This window comes from Mixophyes fleayi, chromosome 3 (genome assembly GCF_038048845.1).
Source record: "Mixophyes fleayi isolate aMixFle1 chromosome 3, aMixFle1.hap1, whole genome shotgun sequence".
Taxonomy (NCBI): domain Eukaryota; kingdom Metazoa; phylum Chordata; class Amphibia; order Anura; family Limnodynastidae; genus Mixophyes; species Mixophyes fleayi.
Genome location: NC_134404.1, coordinates 156,976,651 through 156,998,033, shown reverse-complemented (window position 1 = coordinate 156,998,033; position 21,383 = coordinate 156,976,651). Strand labels below are relative to the sequence as shown.

At 40.1% G+C, this 21,383-nt stretch overlaps 1 protein-coding gene across 1 annotated transcript in view; it reads right to left on the bottom strand.

The window, feature by feature from the left end:
- Nucleotides 1-21,383, bottom strand: part of LOC142143196 (CD109 antigen-like) — a 94,690-nt gene that overhangs the window by 14,913 nt on the left and 58,394 nt on the right. Inside the window, exons 25-29 of the mRNA XM_075200906.1 lie at nt 20,764-20,995; nt 14,169-14,340; nt 11,185-11,375; nt 754-909; nt 581-646 (exon numbers count right to left, since the gene is read on the bottom strand). Coding sequence (XP_075057007.1) covers nt 581-646; nt 754-909; nt 11,185-11,375; nt 14,169-14,340; nt 20,764-20,995 — 817 coding nt within the window. The remainder of the gene's footprint in view (nt 1-580; nt 647-753; nt 910-11,184; nt 11,376-14,168; nt 14,341-20,763; nt 20,996-21,383) is intronic.

The window sequence follows — 21,383 nt, the reverse complement described above, 5'->3', positions numbered from 1 at the left end:
CAAATCCAAGAGGGTCATTAGCCTCATCCACACTGTTAAATCTCATAAATCACTGACACTTGTGCTTTCTCTCGATGCAGAGAAAGTATTTGATAGAATCAGTTGGCCGTTCATGTTGGATACTTTTGTTTGGATTTGGGGGTGACTTTCTGAGAGGAATAAATGCCCTATTCTTGGCTCCCAGTGGATGTTACTCTATAGGGGTATCCTCTTTCACCCGTTTTATGCTCTTGAAATTGAGTCCCTGGTCACGAGAATTCAACTGTCTCCAATTACTTGGGCTCGGAAGATTAAAAGATCTACTTGTTCACTGATGAGGTCCTTCTTGCCCTAACTTCAACAGTCCAAAATCTAAGATTTTATCTCTATATAGCCTCCTGTTGCGGTAAAAAATCAATTATTCTAAAACTGAGGTTCTCCCTTTCCATCTCCACCAACTACCCTTGAGTAACTAAAAATTTTACAATGTAGGCAGCATGAGAAATGGCAGTATGGCATACCATCGCCCACTTCGGCACTGGTGATAAGTTAGTAGTACTTAATGAGGGAAGGAGATCATTTTTGAGACATCATGGTATACCTGCACCATAGCCAATCCTGTTCCAGTTGCAGTCACATTGATTGACAGTGGTTGGGAAACTTCAATCTAAAATTGAAACAAATAATATGCAGTTTTTTTATTAGAAATGTATAAATTCATCAAATTACATTTGCTACCTTATATTATTAATATTATCAAACATAGCATTTTACCTGCTGACTTTGTAACAACAGAATATTTTCACTGTTGATCTGAAATATTTTTGGTATGTGTAAACCTGATCCAGTGATAGATACTGTAAGAGATGAGTCACTAGAGGATGCAGCTAGCAAAAACTGAGATAGAGCTTGCAGAGCCATTATTGTATCCTGTAAAGACACAACAAACATCCAATGTCAACCATGTTCATTGCTGTATCATATAAATAAAATAAAAATAAATAAAAGCAAATAATAGAAATGGCATCACAAAAACCAAAGTACAAACATGCTAACAGTACATACGGATAGTTCTACAAAAAGGCAGCTCATTTATCTTGTCTGTAGAGAGCCATAACACACACACACAAAATATTAAAATAATGGGGACTAAAATGATAAGAGGGATTTAATAAATAAAAAAAAGTTTTCAAATAACCAAAAAAAGATGTATTAATCTGGTTGAAGCCAAATAAAAATAAAAATATTGTAATTGATGAAGCGTACATAAATAATCTATTATTTATGTTTCATTTTATAATGGAATTAGAAAGTGACTGTGCACATAAAAATACTCCCCCCACCTGGGACTATGGCTTTTGAATACCAGAGAAACACGTTTTGGAGTAGTTGGTCAAATTAACATATGAATGCTGTAGCCTGGTTCCTGTGGAAGGTAGTCTCCATCCATAAGAAGGGGTTTTTACACTTTACACAGAGGAGGAAAGGTCTTTTTGTGAGCTGCTCCCAGACTAATGAGACCAGGGCCATCTTAACAACATTATGGGCCCCGGGCAAAGCAGTGCACCGGGGCCCCTACATATATAGATATATATATATATATATATATATATATATATAGATGTATAGAAATACAGATATAGATATATAGAGATAGAGATAGATAGATGTACTTGCTCAGTGACCCTTGAAGGTTTTTTTTGCAGGTTTTTTCTTTTGCAGGATTATTTATTCTAATTAGGAGCCCTGCCTATGGGGCCCCCTTGCCCGTGGGGCTCCCGGGCACCTGCCCATCGTGCCCAATGAAAAGGATGGCCATGCAGGGAAGTAAGTTCCCTGACTAGTAGGAATGATGGAGTTTTTGAATGGAATGAATGAAAGGTGAGTGAGTCAGTATACATAAATGTTATAAATGTTGTAATGTGTTGTTGAATGGAAGATGGACTTCGAATCTGGACGCATATGTGTAGAGTATCTGAGAATGAATGATCATTTATACAGATTGTCATATGTGTAGAGTATCTGAGAATGAATGATCATTTATACAGATAGTCATATGTATAGAGTATATGAGAATGAATGATCATTTATACAGATGGTAAATGTGATTGGAAGTGTTTTGGAGCTTGTGTTGGTTAAGTTTTGGCCATAGAAGCATTGGTGATATACATAGTTCTGTGGTTGTAATGGAGTTTTGTATGGAAATGGTTTGCTTTATGCAGTTTAGTGTAAATGCATAGAAAGTGAATGGATTATTCAGGAAGTGGTCAGATTGTTAAATATAACATTTTGTTAGACTGTTGGTTTAAAGGGAAAGTAGAGGAAATGGATCTAGTATGTGGTTGAAATACCATGTGTTAAAATGGTTGTTGAACTTTGAATGAGAGATATGGGATGAATGGAGTGTGCCTGTGTGCTCCTCCCCCCCCCCTCCTCCCCCGGCAACATGCACAATGCATTCACAGGCCTAATACAATAGGTATGAGCTTAAAATGCACACACCTAGTTAGTCAATAGTTAGTCAAAACACATACACAATTATATGTATATTTATATTAAAGGCAATTAATGTAATATATGGCACCAAAATCTATAATTTGTGTAAAATATTGTTACGCTGTTTACGGTTTTATAATATAATACAACACTTTAAATGAAGTTATATCTTGCTATGGTTATTCTTGAAGATATGAGCATAAGCTATTATATGAAAATTGATCCTGTGGATTTAAGAGAAAAATAAGAATTATATTTCTTGGGTTAAATCACAAGTGCCTTTCCGAGGAGTTGGTTGATGGTAATAGTCATATATAACGGCATTAAATGGTCATCCATACATTTGCCAGAATATTAAAGAGATTAAAACCCATCAACAGAGGAAACCCTTTTACAGTAATACAGTCATAGAATATGCATGGTATTAAAATGTTCTCACAAAATATACTTATTCCACAAGCAAAATGTTATTGTACCTTGATAAACAAAAAATTGATCATCAAATGTTTTGTCAATCTCCACCTGCCTCTAGATTCCCCCTCACCACAGAGCTCCAGATGTCAGGCTTCACCCTTTCTTACTCTGAACTTGGAACCGGAGTATGCAAAGCCTCACTCTGCTTTCACTAACTCCTACATTAGTCCCCCCAGGCATCAGACATAGCAATTAGCTCTATATGCATTCGAATAGGAGAAAATGCAGCCAAGTTATATTACATATGGTACTTAGTTCCTGCAAAATTGCATAAAACATTTCCAATCTAATTTGTGTTGTAGATTGTACAATCAGGAGGGCAGCCAGTCCCTAATTTTAAGGGACTGTCAGAAGCTCACCCCAATGTGGAAGGAAGTTCATCTCCTAAATTTCAAAGTCACTTTAGTCACACATATTCCCTCTTGCTCTGACACAACCCTGATGTACATATACATATAGAAAGGATAATCTGGAATATTTTAAATTCAACAAAATGCAAATTTAACATAAAAAAACTCTGATCCGCCATCATTCTTCTAGAAGTGAGGGAGTTTGGTATGTCCACAGTATGGAACATATCACATGCAGTATCACCAACTCCCCTGCTTTATTTACTGTAATCTGTTCCCTTTAGCTTGAACATCACAAGGCTACTCCACCACTCAGTCTCAGCTTGTAACTCGAATTGGTACAGGCTTCAGAAGACTGGACCAACATACTGACCCAGCACTCTCCCCTCCTGCAATTTTTCCTATCCACTCATCAATAGTCAAGATATTAAGTTCCAGTGCTTCCTCTGTACTCTGTTGCTTCCTTAACGTTTAAATCTGTTTAAGAGGTACTCTGTGATTGATCAGGAGGGCCAAGGGGCATGGAGTAGGATATTGTTGTTGTGCTGTTCTCATGTTTTTCATATTTACTTGATATGTGTTGTAACCCCCACTCCTGCACCTCCCTCTTACTCCCATGTTTTTCTTTCTGTACGCCTGTTATAATTTCTCTTACAAGACTCAATAAAACGTGTTTAACAACCCACAGATTGCTGCCCTAAGAGAGACTCATGAGGCTACTGCAATAGCAAAACAATGCATTGAATCAGAAAACAAGTACAAAATTCCACAGTAGAGTTAAAGATACATAAACATGTTGCTCAATCAAAGAATGAGGGAAATTAATATAAAAAAACATGTGATATCACTGGCGTAAACCATCACAAGAAGGTGCATAGAGAGCATAATTACAAAGTGAAGCTTAGTTTATGTTTAAAAAGAAGCCAGGCAGACAGAACAGGAGTTCAACTGCCATTTAATAGTCACTTGGGGCCTGATTCATTAAGGAAAGTAAAGCAAAAAATGAGTGAGTTTGAACCTCGGCAAAACCATGTTGCAATGCAAGGGGTGTAAATGAGCTTATTATTCTGCACATAAGGAAAATACTGCTGTTTATTCATGTATGACGCAAATACTTAATAGCTTTATTTTTACACTGACATTAAAAGTTGATCTAGGACATGCTGTCCTCACATTTTAAATTTACCTCCCCCTCCAATACAACATAGTTTTGCCAAGATTCAAAGTTACTCATTTTTTTTTCTTTCCTTAATAAATCAGGCCCTTGGTGTTTAAAATGTAAATAAACATAGGGAGTATATCTCTTATCCCACCCCTAACATCCAGCACCAAGTTACGGATGACTTCAGGCCCCCTTTTGCTGGCTTAAGAGAAAATAAAAGGAAGGTGTTTTAACAAGAGGAAGAGCATGTAAATATCATAACCCTTCTAGTCGACCAAGTACTGAAAACAGTTTCTGTATGACTTTGAATTTTTGATGATCATCAGCAATTACAGGTGTAGGGTATACACTTAAATAATAATGATTGACAAATTAAGGTTTTAATAAAAAATGTGGAAGACTTTTGAAATGCTTAAAGAAAATAGATATTTAAGATGGAATGCCACCTGATTACCCTGTTTCATAATTTGAAAAGGGCCAATGCAGGAGAATATATAAATGAAAAGTTTTTTGAATGTGTTTAGTGGATAACCAGATTTTACCATCAAAATGGAGGACAAATGAGAACCTCTGATGTTTGATAGCAAAGAATACTTGAAGACAGTCAGCTTTGTTAGAGCAGCCTGTTATTTAGAACCAGATAGTGTGAAATTAGTGTCCTTGGAATTTATAGCAGGAACACAGGAAAAAAGTCTTTGGCTTCAGCACCATTGGATGTACAAGACAGACAATCAGAAAATGAAAAATAAAACAATCTATAGACATTTGGGAACAAGTTAATACCACAAAACCAGCATAAGCCCCTCTTGTCTTCTGTATATACATTCCTCCTCAGAAATAGTGGTATGACCCAGGTGCATAGGGTATACGTGGTAACAAGGGATTGTGGAAGATGGAATATAGTCATGAGCAATTAGGTCTTCTAGACTTCTCCCCATTATGTTCACATCAGTGTATATCAGTCTTGTTGAATAAGGGGATCGTTAAGATTGTTCAGGAGACCACTTTTTATAAGTTCATCCTTCAATCTGTAGGGCAGATCTTGTAAAAAAAATCCACTTTGCCTCATAATTCCGATTGGTCACCATAGCCAGGCATCAGAACTGAATGGCATACTGAGCAGTGATCCCATTACCATGAAACCACCCTTCCAGGTCCACCAAAGATCTTATCTGAATGTTGTGGTAAATGCAGCAATTGTGAGTATTAGGGTATCTCCATTTTCACAGAAGAGAAACCAAAGGGTAGGGAGGGCCCTGCTCATTATAGAGCTTATATTCTAATTGAAAGTGGGCACAGCTGAAACAAGGACACGTGTGGCTCAGAGTAGAGATTGGAAGAGTTGTGAGGATACTTTAGTGTGAGTAGTACAGGTGGGGGAAGGGTAAGCTCTAATAAAGAGATGGGTTTTCAGAGAGAATTTAGAGATTTGAAGGCTGAAAGAGAGTTTGATTGAGCATGGTAGAGAATTCCATAATTGAGTAGCTGCACATGAGAACTCTTGTAGACAGAAGTGAGATGTGGTTACCAAAGATTAGGCACAAGTCAGAAGAGTAGTCCCATTTTCAGATAAGATGGACATGCACTCAGTTTTAAGGGGACCACAGTCACTTACCCCTAAAGGATTCTCACCAGCATTCTTCTGATAACAGTCAGTACAAAATCTGAATACAAGCCACTGGTTCAGAGTCAAGCAGGCAGAGTACAAAAGGAGTATAAGAACAAACCTTAACAAGCCCACATATATGACATAACGGAGAACAGTGTGACTATAAATTATAACTAGAAGTCCACATGTCCACTTAAGAATGATGGCAATTCAAGCGCCTCCAAAAAGGAGCTGGGCACCAAAACGCAGAAATAGGTAAAACTGTTTGACAGGTTTGTCACTATAGTTTGATAGGACAATATTTTGTCTTAATGGGCATTAAGTCTGCACAGTCCTTTCTGGGAGAATTCTAGATGGCAGGCTAGAAACTAAGGGTGTGCACCGGGCACTTTTAGGGTTTTGGGTTTTGGGTTCTGATTAGCTTGAGGTTTTGGGTTCTGATTTGTTTTGCCAAAACACCTGACGAAAGGTTTTGGTTCTGATTTCGGGTTTTGGGTTCTGATTTATATTTAAAAAAGCATAAAAAGCACTAAAATCTAGTTTTTTTTTTTTTTTCCCACTCCTACGCTATTATTAACCTCAATAACATTCAATAACAATCATTTCCACTAATTTCCAGTCTATTCTGAACACCTCACGCCTCACAATATTGTTTTTAGTCCAAAACGTTGCACCGAGGTAGCTTTCTGGACTGCGTAGTGGAGTGGGCCCGGTACCCAATTTGGTACCGGGGCCACAATACCTCCGCCTTCAAATGGTCTCAATTCCACTGCACAGCTGCCTGCTCCTACATCCTCTGCAGCATATAGAGGGTGTAGTTCGAGCGCGTCAATACCTCTTGTTTTTGACGATGACAGGTCATTTTCATTAACTTTGGATTTGCCCCAACACTGAATGAAGTTGATACGCATCTATCTGGACTGTGTAGTGGAGTGGCCTCGGTACCCAATTTGGTACCGGGGCCACAATACCTCCTCCAACCATGGCACAGAGCATTCATCATTGAGATCCCATCAAGTATGTCAAAGACAGACAGGGTTGAAGTGTTATTTGTTGACTTTAGGAACAAAAAAACTGTCCCTGTTGCAAATCTTCGTGCAATGAAGAGTGACTTTTTCATTTAAAGGGTCAAGCTTTCAAGTGTAGTGTTTATAAGTTATAAACACTACAGTAGTTCAAGCACGTCAATACCTCTTGTTTTCGATGACCATGGTACAGAGCATTCATCATTGAGATCCCATCAAGTATGTCAAAGACAGACAGGGTCGAAGTGTTATTTGTTGACTTTGGGAACAAAAAACTGTCCCTGTTGCAAATCTTCGTGCAATGAAGAGTGACTTTTTCATTTAAAGGGTCAAGCTTTCAAGTGTAGTGTTTATAAGTTATAAACACTACAGTAGTTCAAGCACGTCAATACCTCTCTTGTTTTCGACGACCATGGTACAGAGCATTCATCATTGAGATCCCATCAAGTATGTCAAAGACAGACAGGGTCGAAGTGTTATTTGTTGACTTTGGGAACAAAAAACTGTCCCTGTTGCAAATCTTCGTGCAATGAAGAGTGACTTTTTCATTTAAAGGCTCAAGCTTTCAAGTGTAGTGTTTATAAGTTATAAACATTACTGTAGTTCGAGCACGTCAATACCTCTTGTTTTTCATTATGACAGGGCATTTTACTTTTGGTTTAATTTGTTTAAATTGTTTTAATTTTGTTTTACTTTGTGCTCATGGCAAACGACTGTTGGACGGTCAACTGTTTGGTGAAAGACGTAGCGGTCTTACGACTTCCCCTCTGGGAAGATGACCGACTACCAGCAGCAACAGCAGCAGTGGCAGTAGTAGGCATACTGCTGCAGGATTCCTCGGATGAATCCCGTATTGAAGAGGACTCAGTCTGTCTGGTGACATGGCCTGCAGGACTAAATCTGATGGAGATCGTGGAGGAAGTTGACGAGGAGGGTGTTGGTGGTGTGTATCCAACAGGACCAAGGGATTTAGGTGTCCCTGGACTGATGACGGTCCTAGCCCCAGTTCCTGAACTAACCACTGAACTATGAAGGTTATTAAGGTAACATATAAGGGAGGATGTCCCTAGGTGGCCAAGATCCTTACCCCTGCTTATTTGAGCTTTACATAAGCTACATATGGCCATACATTTGTTGTCCGGATTTGGATAAAAATAACTCCAGACCGAAGAGGTGCATTTTTTGGTCTTCTGACCAGGCATGACAATGGGCTTTTTCCTCCCATGGACATCAGCTGTTTCCCCCCCTGGTGCCTCATTTACAATAACCACATCAGCATCCTCATCATCAAGTTCCTCCACAGCGCCAGCTACATCAATAGCCTCCTCCCGGTGTACAACATTGACACCTTGATTATCCAAATCTGGATCTACACTGTGGGTGATCCTTCCAGCATATGCAGATGGTGTGCTGCAAATGGTGGATGGAGTCACCTCTTCCCGTACAGTGATGGGAAGGTCAGGCTTCTCAACCACCAACACCCTTGGACTCGCCTTGGGGATTTGTGATGTCATCTTTTGAGTTGTTTGCTGTTTTGTTGTTGTTGCTGACAGCATAACGCTCTTAAATTTTTTTGAGAGGGGGGGAGGAGGAGGGCTTAGATCCTTGAGTGAAGCTGAACCACTAGTCCTGAACACGGGCCAGGGCCTAAGCCATTCCTTGCCACTCCGTGTCGTAAATGGCATATTGACAAGTTTTCGTTTCTCCTCATATGTTTTTAATTTTCTTTTTTTGGCAATTTTAGTCAACTTTGGGTGTTTGAATTTTACATGCCCTGCACTAGGAGATTGGGCATCGGCCTTGGCAGACGACGTTGATGGTATTTCATCGTCTATGTCATGACTAGTGGCAGCAGCTCCTGCATTAAGAGGAAGTGGTTCTTGATCTTTCCCTACTTTATCCTCCAAATTTTGGTACTCCATTATATGCAGCACAAGAGAGCTAAACCACACACACTCGGCAAAGCCTTTACAAATTATCTGTGGCACAGGAGAGTACCACTGGACTGTAGTTATACAGCAGTACCTATTTTTAGTGACAGCTGCAAGAGTGAACGTAGTGTGACTTTGAATTGAAATAGTACTACCTATTTTTTGTGACAGCTGCAAGAGTGAACGTAATGTGACTTTGAATTGAAATAGTACTACCTATTTTTTGTGACAGCTGCAAGAGTGAACGTAATGTGACTTTGAATTGAAATAGTACTACCTATTTTTTGTGACAGCTGCAAGAGTGAACGTAATGTGACTTTGAATTGAAATAGTACTACCTATTTTTTGTGACAGCTGCAAGAGTGAACGTAGTGTGACTTTGAATTGAAATAGTACTACCTATTTTTTTCAACCTAATTTTTTTATTTATTTTTTTCAATTGTTTTTGGATAATTTTTTTATAATTTTTTTATAATTTTTTTTTATAACTTTCTTATAAATTATTTATAAATCTTTTATAACTTTGGAATAATTTAGAAATAACAATGCCCTTAGCAGAACAGAGCACAGGACACAGCACCACTGGAATCAGCAGGACACAGCACTGGACAAAGCACCACTGGACTCAGAAGGACAGAGCACAGGACACAGCACCACTGGACTGAGCAGAACACAGCACAGCACAGCACAGCTCAGCACAGCACAGCACGAGAAATAGCAGGACAGAGGACCACCTAACACACCCTCCCTCTTCCCTGATCAATGCCCGAGTGAAGATGGCGGCAGCAAGCGGGGAATTTAAAGGATCCGAGTATCGCGAGATCCGACAGCGGGATTATGAGTCAGAGCCTTGTTTTAAGTTTCGGAATCGGCGGGAATACCCGGACAGTGCTCGGATCTGACTCGGATCCGCACTGTTCGGGTGGGCTCGGATTCCAGAAATCCGAGCCCGCTCATCCTTACTAGAAACAGCTCTCACAGCTGTAGAGTAGATGAATGAGATGCTGCCATTCAGTCCTTTCCATAGTATACTATTTTTCAAAACCGAGACGATATCAGATTTTCTATCTATTGTCTATTGTCTCAGTTTATTAATAAGCTTTAACTGGGGGAGCTTAGTGATGTTTAGCCCCTCTGTGATACTGTCTGGTATTAGTAAGTGGAGTCTCCAGGTCAGTGCAGTATCCATTTGCGTATGTACCGCCACAGTCCTTACTAAATAGACTTCCCAATGCTTTGCAGGGGGGTGCTACACTGGAGGCCCCCAACGGATGCTACTTATATGAAGCCACAAAGGGTCAACAGTGCCGTACATTACATATACAGAAAACAGAACCAAGACAAAACATGATACACAAATATATACAAACACAGGTGACAGGGTAAAGCAAATCAGATTATATCTGACAGATAGTGAAAGGGATGGTAGAAATCAGCAAGAAGAAGGCCGAAGCTTAATAAAACAGGGAAAACAGGGCTAGTGAAGCAGGCCAAGAGGTACAGAGGGTGAAGGAACAGTAGAAGGAGCACACAAGGAAAGAGGGCCCTGCTCATGAGAGTTTACAACCTAAAGGGAAGGGGGAGACACATAATGGGTGGTACTAACTGGGGGAGAGAGCCAGGACAAGGAAGTTAGGAGGACTGATAGACTTGAATAAAGAAATGAGTCTTAAGGGCACGCTTGAAGCCTTTGAGAGTAGATGCTAACCTGATGGAACGTGGTAGATCGTTCCACAGTAGGGGAGCAGCCCGGGCAAAGTCCTGAAGACGAGAGTGAGAGAAGGTGATCAGTGAAGTAGTGAGGCGGCGGTCAGAGGCAGAGCGGAGGGGACGTGTAGGAGTGTAGGTAGAGATGAGATTGGAGATGTAGGGAGGGGAAGATTGACTAAGAGCTTTATGGGTGAGGGTGATGATTTGCCGAAAAAACGATAATTGTTAAATATGCCCCTTAAGTTCTTGTGAAGAGTGATAGACATGGGGCTCCTTGCGTTATATGTGAATTCCTGTTTCCTCAAAACAAAACATATAAAAAAAATCAGTTCACAGATTTAATATAATTCTCCAGGGAAAAAGGCAGAGCTCAAACAGAAAAAACACAGTTTTACATTTTTTTACGTAATCATTTTAAGACTTTAAAAACTGCAAAGAAACATTTAACCTGAGTAGAAGTGTAGCCTCCAAGATTATTCCTCTGCTCACTGAGCCACTTCATGACAGGTATTCCCTCTGCAATTCTGTTCTGTTGGTAGTAGGAAAGTAGGGCATACGCTGCTGTCTCAATATCTGTTGTCCTTGGCTGCCAGTAATAGTTTGATGTTTCAGATGGTGAAGACCAGTACTTTGTCCCTCCTATATAACCAAAAAATAATGATTTCCAGGAAATTCTTACTTTATTTTTAGACTTCATTTACATTTTATACTTTAAGTGTTCAAAAAATAAAGAGACATTCTTCATGAATAGCCTTATTTCACTAAATTAATTTATTTGCTTACATTAGGGGAATACTGTTTACAGAGCTAGCGCTGCAATTGCCATCACCCACAGGTAGGCAATTTGTGTATGCGCAGTGAAGCCTTTTACAATTATAGAAATGTGAATTCAGACCATCTTGGGTAGCTATATATACAAATATAATTAATAATGAATGCTTTATATTGTCACGCTTCAACACTAGTGATGTGATCAGCAGAAGTTTACAATGTATGGAGATTCAAGAACAAACAATGAAAAACAAATTCTGTAAAAAAGTCTCCTACTTTTCTTCCTTACTAAGCTCTCTCTTAATAAACTGCTTAATTTATTTGTATGCCCAGCCTCTTTACCATACTTGCCAACTCTCCCTGAATGTCTGGGAGACTCCCGGGAGAGTGTGGCAATATCCCGGATCTGCCCACTGCACTAGGAACTGCCCACTTCCTAGTGAAGTGGGCAGTATTAGCTCCCAAACGCCGCAATTCCCGGTGAATCGCAGCGTTTAGCCCCCCCCCCTGTCAAATGACGCATTTGCGTCATTACGTCACGGGGGCCCAAAATGACGCGCATTTTGGAGCCCCACCCCATCACACCCACCTCTTCCGGAAACCAACTTTGGCAACTTGGTAAGTATGCTCTTTACCCAGTACTCAATGACATAAACAGTAGCAACAATACCCTTCAAAGTCAAGGTCTTATTATTCTTATTAGTCGTATTCCTTTGCATATGCTCTAGACCCAGTCATTGAATATCTCTGCCTCCTGAGGTTTAGGAAGCTTCTCCCTAATATTCAAACCCCAGTGCATGGTCTATCAGTTACCATTCCCTAGTCAGTATAAAACAACTATCCTGGGAACAGCAAGTTATCTCTACATTCCAGCACATACTCCTTCCTATCCCAGTCATACACGTCAGCCCTTTAAATCTAAATGCGGCATCATTATAAGTTGCAATAGGATTTCAAAGGATGCAGTTTTTATTAAGACTAATAGCCTCTTTAAATTTAAATCATACAGAGAAATAACCCTGTCAATGCTGGTTATTAAAGCCCATGATCTCCCACCCAAACCAGAGCAAAGCTTCCTCCCTCCACTTGTCCTGCCAGATGTCTTCATTTTCTAAAACACTGTAATACTGCTATTGTCTTTTAGTGAGCAGAACAGTTTTACATTAGAGCAGCAATTCCATGAAAAAACGAGATTTGTTTTTTAATATAAATCACTGGTTATAAGAAGAATGTTGGTATTTATAAAATCCATTGTTTTTTTCTTCAGGCTGCTATTATTGAGTTATAATTCTGCAGTGTCATGGAATGCCATGGCAACCACAGTCACATGGAATATGATGTAGTGAGCAAAGAGGCTTTGGAACACCACTCTGAGCTCTGTCTGCTCTGTATAATGTAAAATCCTCCCCTCTGTGCCTTCAAGTTACATGCTGAGAGCATGTGTTTGTGTAACTGGCAGCCATATTTTGCAACTTCCAAAGGGATTTTGAAAAGGAGATTACAATTTGTAGAAGGACAGCTACGAAAAAATGCATGCTTAAAAGGTACTTAACTTGCTATTTAAAGAGGAAGAAAAAACTTCTATGTGAGTTTGCTGTTTTAAGTACCAACATTTAAAATGGCTAAACAGTATGGCTTATCATTAGCATACACAGATGAAAACACATATTTTGGGAAATAAACTCACAAAACATATACATGCTAAGCTTGCAAATGCACAAAATGTGGATGTTTATATGTTTGTATATTTAATTGAAGCTACAAACTCATCCACAGACTCCATAAGTGTGTCTCTTTAAAGACCTTTACATGGAAGACATTACGATTTGGAAGAGCATAGTGGCAGTTGTATTGAGTTTTTGCTAGTGTTCTAATATCGCTTCTCGGTCTTTTGGCTAAGATCAAGTGTAGTTCCTGTTCTAGAAGGGGTGAGAGGAAACGCCCTGGAAGGGATGGGTCTCCTTGGTCTGATGCCAGAAGGTCAGTGGTGACTTGGCGGCTCGAGGTGTCTGTGCCTCCGGGGGGACAGGGCCCGGAGGTGACCTGAAAATGCATGGGTGATGGTGGTCCCATAATCACGTGTAAAGAGTAAGGCACAGAGTACAATACACTGAGAGCGAACCCTGCACCACTATATACTTTCTTGGTCCCGGCCTTTAGGCTGGGCCAGAAACATTTTTACAACCTCCGGCCATCAGGTTTTTTTGCACAGATTTCATTTGAGTGATTTTTGTTTGCACGTTTTGGGTTTTGGGTTTGACCATAAGGGGAACCCCTCTCCCTCAGTTGTCTGAGACTCTCTCCTTGTGGGGAGAGTTGAAGAGCCAGTCCCCCCGGGGAAAACTTCGGCCAACCTCAGGGTAAAGGGAGTTGCCCGAGCCTTTCGGCAGAGGCAGCTCTGAAGACCCTTGCCCTCTAAGGGGCCTTTTGGCTCCGAGGGTCGGGGACGTAAAGGGGCACCCCCTAGCTTCGGCGAAGGGGTGTCCGAAAAATCTTTGTCCTCCTAAGAGGCCTTTTGGCTTTGGGGGATAGGGAGCAACAGGGCACTTTCCTTTTTGGGAAGGGTCTAAAGTCCCAAGCCCCCAGCACTGTTTTTGCACGGCATCTCGAGCTTCAATATATAAAAAAAAAAAGTGTTCTAACATTAATGTGGTTTTTTACCTATAGTGCTTGCCCTTCCATTAAGCTGGGTAAGAGCAGCCTCAGCTCTGGTACTATTGGCCAGTGATAGAGCATACACAACAATTGACAAGGCGTAGTTGCTGGAAATTCCTTCATCAAACTTCCGCTCAAGATACTGTAAGGCTTTCTGAACTCTGAACTCATAACGATCCTAAAAGAGAATATAGAAATCTTGTTTATGTACATTATTTAAAACACTTTCGTTTTTTAAAACATTTAATGTATTTAAATTGCATAATATCAAAAAAATTGTTTAGGGTGATTTACTGTACCAGTCACAGTAATAATACAACCTTAACATTGTATTAAAAAAATAAAATATTAAACTTGCAATCTAATGATTGTATTGATTACTCAACTGAAAACAATTACTGTTCTTTTAGTTTAATGTCACTAACATGGGACCAATGTACCCAATCTGCCCACAAATTAAATGACATACAAATGTATGTAGGAGTAATACTCCACCCAAAATGAAATTGTTAATTTTGAGTGGAATAATCCTTTAACCAAAGTAATCAGCCTTAGTCACTTATTTATGACCCCCATGCTAGTTGATGGGTAGGTAATTTGACCTCACTTCAGTGGAGCTTTGAGAAGTGTTAATTAATGCATTTCAAATTTGCACTGTGGCCTGGTATACTATTACTATTATTATTATTATTATTATTATCGTAGATTTGTAAGGCGCCACTGTGCTCCGCAGGCCCATACAGTAGGGAAAACAGGACATACAAAAAACAAGGGCATACAAGGTAGATAAAATAAATGCAGACATGAAAACAAAGGGTATGAAGGACCCTGCACATTAGAGAGCTTACATTCTAAGTGAAAGAGGGCACAGCTGAAACAAGAGGAGTAAATGTGTTTCAGAGTGCAGATTGGGATACTATATACTTTAATACAAGAATAAGTGTTCCCATATAACACTTTTTTTTATTTTACCATGTGCTAATGCTCCTGATTGCTGCAGGCAATGCCAAGAAAATACTTGTAAGAAAAAGTGTGTGTACAGGTCCATTTGCTTAAATCCAGCATCAGTCAGAGTTTACTACCGTGTTTCCCCGATAATAAGACACTGTCTTATTTTTTTTTTGGGCAAAAAAACACCATAGGGCTTATTTTCAGGGTAGGGCTTATTTTAATTAACATTGACAGCAATTTCAATTAAACAAAGGTAAAGGTAAATGATGACCACCAGTCCTGCTTTTATCCCCATCATGCCCCTCAGTGCTGCTTTGATCCTCCATCATGCCCCCTCAGTGCTGCTTTAACCCCATCATGCCCTCAGTGCTCCTTTTATCCCCATCATGCCCCCTCAGTGCTACATACCTGTTTTTTTCTGTGTCCTGCCTCCTGCCTCGCGTCTCAGCTCTCCTCTGCGGTTCTCAACAATGGCGCTGGCACATCAGGGGGAAGGAAGAGAAGCGCGCTCACTGCTGCAGCCTGTGATTGGATGCCGGCGCAAAATCGCGGCATCCATGTCAGGAAAGGTGGGCAGATAGGGTACCAGTGTATACCATAGCGGAGCGCAGGGAAAATGGCGCTCGTGATAGGGCTTAATTTCGGGGTAGGGCTTATTTTAGCCATAGGAAGGGAATTTAGGGTAGGGCTTATAAAGTGACTAGGTCTTATTATCGGGGAAAGCTTTGTTGACCTGCATTATAAATTTGATTTCAAAGCCAATGCCTTTGTGATATTTTTTGTTCACTATTCAAACACGGTGGCCAATTAGGCACTTCAATATTGCTACCAATTTCAAACTAACACAATTAAGTGTGTTACATTCTTTGGAACACTTAATGGGTATGCAGAGATAATCCCATGGGGGCTGTTCAATCACAAGTGTTATCTCATGGGTTATTCTGGGCTGGGCTTTAGTAAAGTGGGGGGACAAACAAAGTGGGTGGTCTCATCGCTACTAATTTACTTAGGACTGTATAGAGGATAAGGAGTCATTAATTTGCAATGGAGGAAAGATGATATCACTAGTAGCATAGGAAGTGTTCTTTATTGTAAGGGTGGTTTAACTGTGGAATTCCTTACCACATGAGGTGGTGCAAGTCCATTATCTAATATATTCAGTGTTGGTTTGACTGCTGCATTAAAGTGGGGGCAAGACAAAACTGGATGGCCCCTATCTACTTATTACCACCAACACCAGCCCTGAAAAAAGCAGATTCTACCTCTGGATCAATGTGTATTGCACAGGTAGTTCATAAGACCCCTATCAAATACACAACTAACCACACAATTTAAAAATACTCTTCACCCCTAGCTTCACATTATCAGATAAATGAGGAGTGGTGGGAAAACCTCACTGAAAAATGTTATTATGGAGCCTGGTGATTTTTAAATATCACCCCTGCATAAAGTGACTTTCATGAATTCCAACGAATAATTAATATTCTTCACAAACTTAATAAGTTGCTTTGCTACATGAAGTTGAATACTGCAGTGCAAGATGTAAGTTTCTCTACTGAAAGCCCATCGTCTGGCTTTACATTATTAACTAGTAACTTTGAAATCCACTGTCAACATGGAGAATAGTTTGCTGATGACTAAAGCAGACACTGGTTGGGGCCATTGTAAAAGGTGGTGGAAACATGGGTGAGCAGAATCCCAAAGTAGGTAGCTAGATCAAAGGTGTACATGGAAGATTGCCAGACAGAAGCAAATGCAGGATTTGTAGAGGGGGGTTTCCACACCATGCCTCCAGTGGGCGTGACAAGCATGCATGGGGGTGTAGCTATAATTTTAGACAGTGCTTGGCTGCTCTCCAACTCTTCCTATCCCCAAAATGTCAGGCGCTGCCCACGATCTCCCGGGATGGCCGTCTGTGCCTCCTATCCAGCTAGGCAACCAGACGCGTCACTTCCAGCTGCTCGACCGCCCGGCTACAGCTTCATTAGAGCGTTCCCGTTGCTAGGCAATGGGACGCTATTCTCTGAGCGCGATGGCGCTAACTATGACAGCGCTGCGGCGCTGACCTCCCATTGGCCCACAGTAGTATATTAACCCCTCCTGGCCATCCTACCAATGCCAGAGTTTCAGGTCCCTACCTGCCTCCAGCATTTTCCTCAGTGTTCCAGTTCATTGCTTGTCTCCTGATATTTGCCTGCCTGCCTTTGACTACCCCTTTTGGATCTCCCTTTGTGCCACGCTTCCAGAATGCTACTGACCCGACTTGACTCACCTTCCCTTCGGATTCTCCTTGTGTAGCTTCACTGCCCGCACCGTTACCGAACCGGCTTGTCTGACAATTCTTTCTCGTGCTTCGCTATCTGACTCGTGGAAGGGCCGCGACCTGCGTGTCTCCTGCAGAGTCCATACCTCCTTGCGGGGCTCCCTGGTGAATACCAGGGGCACGTCAGATTCCGCACCTTCCTTCGAGTAGTGCCAACGATAGCAGGTACACTATACTAAGTCGTGATGCATAATATACATGGGCAATGCTGCGTGCACTAGTGTTAGGTGCACGCAGCTCTCCCTTTTCAATCAAAGCCGTGTGAAGCGGGGGCAGGGTCCAGCCACCTCAATTATACAGTGCCCCAGGCTTGGAGGGGGGTTTCCAGGCAGTAGGAAACCCTCCATCGGTTTGCCTATGTCAGTGTGGTTGGTTCTGACACACCACAGTAAGTTATGTGGGGATGTGAGTTCAGTAATGTTGCTGCAGCAGGATATTTCTAATAACAACCACAGGAGTGGCTGCTCCAGTGAAGATGAGAAGGACAGAGGCTGGAGGTAGTGAAGTCATAGGAGGAAAGATCTATTACCAGAACCATAAATGCCAAACAGTTTGTTGTCTCTATGGTGCTCTTGTTCTGTTCGATAGATTGTTGGTAGGTGGTGAAGACTACACAGAGATCAAGGTACATATTGGTAATAATGGCAATTTAGAGATAGGTAGATGATCCTTAAACATGAATTAGACTGCAAAGCTAAAGAAAAAGCCTAATAGGTATTATATTAATTAAAAATCTACCTGTAATATGTACAGCACCTGAAAGACATTGGGAGCTTGGGAAAATTAATAAGTGACTTAGAATTTGGTGTAGGAACAACTATACCAGTAACTGGTGGCACCTCAGAGGGGTGTGCTGGAGGAATATTGGGGGCAGGGTGAAGATAGAAACAGTGTGCAATATATTGTAGACAGGGCAAAGAACTTAGGCAAGGTAAATGCATGAATGGTGGTGGGTTTAAAGGGAATAATGAGATGCCAATAAAGGTAGGTGAACTCAAATTATTGATTTTGAAAGAGAATTATGATATAGAGGGTGTAAACAAAATTTGGCTTGAAACATGACTGGGCAGTGAAAAATGTTTATGAAGGTTAGGAAAAAAGGAAGGGTATGTGTATAGAAATCTGTCTAGCAGGAGGATACAGTATCTGCTGGTTTTAACAATGTAGAGACCTTATGGGTATACATGGAGAATAAATACACCAGTAAAGTACTAATTGGGGTTTACTATAAGCCACTTAGCAGGGCAGCTTTGAAAATGTCATCCTCCTCATGAGTGATTTTAAGTAGCCATCTATGCATCGGGGCAATGGTTCTGGCAAAAGAAGAAGATTTATCTATTTTAAAAATGACTACCTTATGCAAGTGATAGAAAAAACAACTAGAGGTGGAGCGCTGTTGGAATTTTCTATGTAAAAAACCAGATATTATAAATAATGTACATATGGAGGGAGGAAGGTAATAGCATCTTAGAAGGGCAAAATGTAATCAGCTAAGAGATTCATTGTAACATTTCTAGGAATAAAAGATAATCAAGGTGGTTAAATAAGAAAGAATCGAAGGTAATAAAGAGAAAAACACATTAAAATTCTTAAAACTAGAAGGGTTCAATTTATTATCGAAATACAAGGAATGTAGAAAAATATGTAAAAAGGAAATCAGGCTGATGCTGAAAATATTTTGCAAAAAATAGCAAGTACAATCATAAACATATTTTTAATTACATACACAACAAGCAAAATAAAACATAGAATAGTGGGTACTGAAGATAAAGTAAGAAAAATAAAATATATAAGCTAAAGAGAAAGTTAGTGTTTCCCACCCCCACATCTCTTTTCTTGAAGGAGAGAAAATGGCAAGAAATAGATTACCCAGCAATAGCCTATGCTTACCATTAACAATGCGCAGTTATGCCTAATTCATGATAGTTAACTGCAACAGTATATTGAGTGCGAGGCTCGGGTGCATAGTATTTTGCACCTGTTGGACAGAGACATCTTCTAATGCCTGATCTACCCAAACTACATTCTCAATACCTGAGGCAACACCAACCAATATGTAAACCCCATCTGGAACCTAAGAATCAGGGTTGTCCAATTAAATATGGAACTATTGGCTGGTATTATTAAACAATATCAGGTAAAAATGACAGGTAAAAAGCAGGGATATATTAATAACACCTCTCTAAACAAAAACAAAAAGAATTTAGACTGGACATATCGGTGAGGGATTAAAGTCTACCTGTTTTGTGTCCTCAAATGTTAGGAAGTATGTCTATATTATTATTATTATTATTTATTTATTTATTTATTTATTTTCATTTATATGGCGCCACAAAGGGTTCGCAATGCAATACATAGAGCATGGGATAAAACACGGCATTACAGTACAAAAGTAAAAATAGAGTGCAATTTTAACAACCAATTTAGCTAAGAACAAGGGAACAAAGCTAAGAGGTATAATTGAATGCCAGAACACATAGAAGCTAGGAAAGGAAAGGAGTAGAGGTGGAGAGTAAACTAAAACAGGCTGACATGTGCCCAGCATTGTGGTCACAACTAACAGGAACAGAGCAGTGATGGATATGGGAAGGTAAGGGTAAAGAAGAAAACCAAGGGCAGGAGCCCATTGTCGAAGTATAAAATGAAGCTGGGGAGCCGAAGGCAGAGTTAAACAGGTGGAGGAGGACACAAGGGCCCTGCTCATGGGAGCTTACAATCTAAAGGGAAGGGGCAGACTGACAGGAAACAAAGAAGGGTGTCAGAGGATTAGTTCTCGGGAGGGAGAGATGAGCAATAGGGTAGCTTGAGGGGCAGAAGGAGTAAAGAGGGTGAGGTGTACTATGGCAAGTGAAGAAGGACCAAGAAGAGGTGGAATGAGGGGGGAATATAGGAAGTTAGACAGATGAAGGGTTAGACAGATGAAGGGTAGGCTTTCTTGTACAGGTGGGTTTTGAGGGATCATTTGAAGATTAGCAGGCTAGGGGATAGCTTGATAGAATGCGGGAGATCGTTCCAGAGACAGGGGGACTGCACGGATAAAGCTGGTAATATATATGGTATATATATATATATCTATATATATATATATATATATACACACACATATATATATATTTACACATATATATATATATATATATATATATATATATATATATATATATATATATATCACAATTGTAGAGTGCAATGCTCCAAGTCTACAAGTCTAATATACTTTTAGACTTGGAGCATTGCACTCTACAATCTTGCCTATGCAATTTTGTGAGAAGGCAGGCAATAATTTAATTAATTGTTTTTAAGTTGTAAGTGAGTGTTTATACTTACTCTATAATATTCATCCTCTAGCAGTGCGGTCAGTATATAAGCAGTGAGGGTGATGGGGCCATTTAATCCTCCCTGGAGTTCTGTGTGAATAACTCGCCCAGGCTCAGAGAATATACCGGTGTTAATATCCTGAAATTGCACCAGCCACTCTATTGTTTCATTTAGAACATTTGGATTTATGTATATAAATGGCCGAGCCTGAAGAAAACATCTAAGAACAAAAGCTGAAAGCCTGAAAACAAAGGAATATGTTTATGACAGAGCATGACAAAGTACAGAAGACACAAGACTACTGTGAATTTCTTGTATCAGTAAGGCATTCGGTTTGGGAATAGTGTGCACAAACTAAATGTTATTTTATATTCATAATGTAAAATAAACTAATGATTCAATACTAAAGGAATACATAACTATATTTGATGGTTGTAAATTGCAATACTGGGGTAATTAACTATACCTCTATAACAATTATTAGACAATAATATACCTATATACATATCTCTGCATTATAGCTTCACATTATCTGTGAGGTTTGATGCCAGAATCACTGATAATTAAAGATATGTTGCATGTTAACCCCTTCACTACATAGCTGGTAGGATGTGATAGTAAGCCGGAGG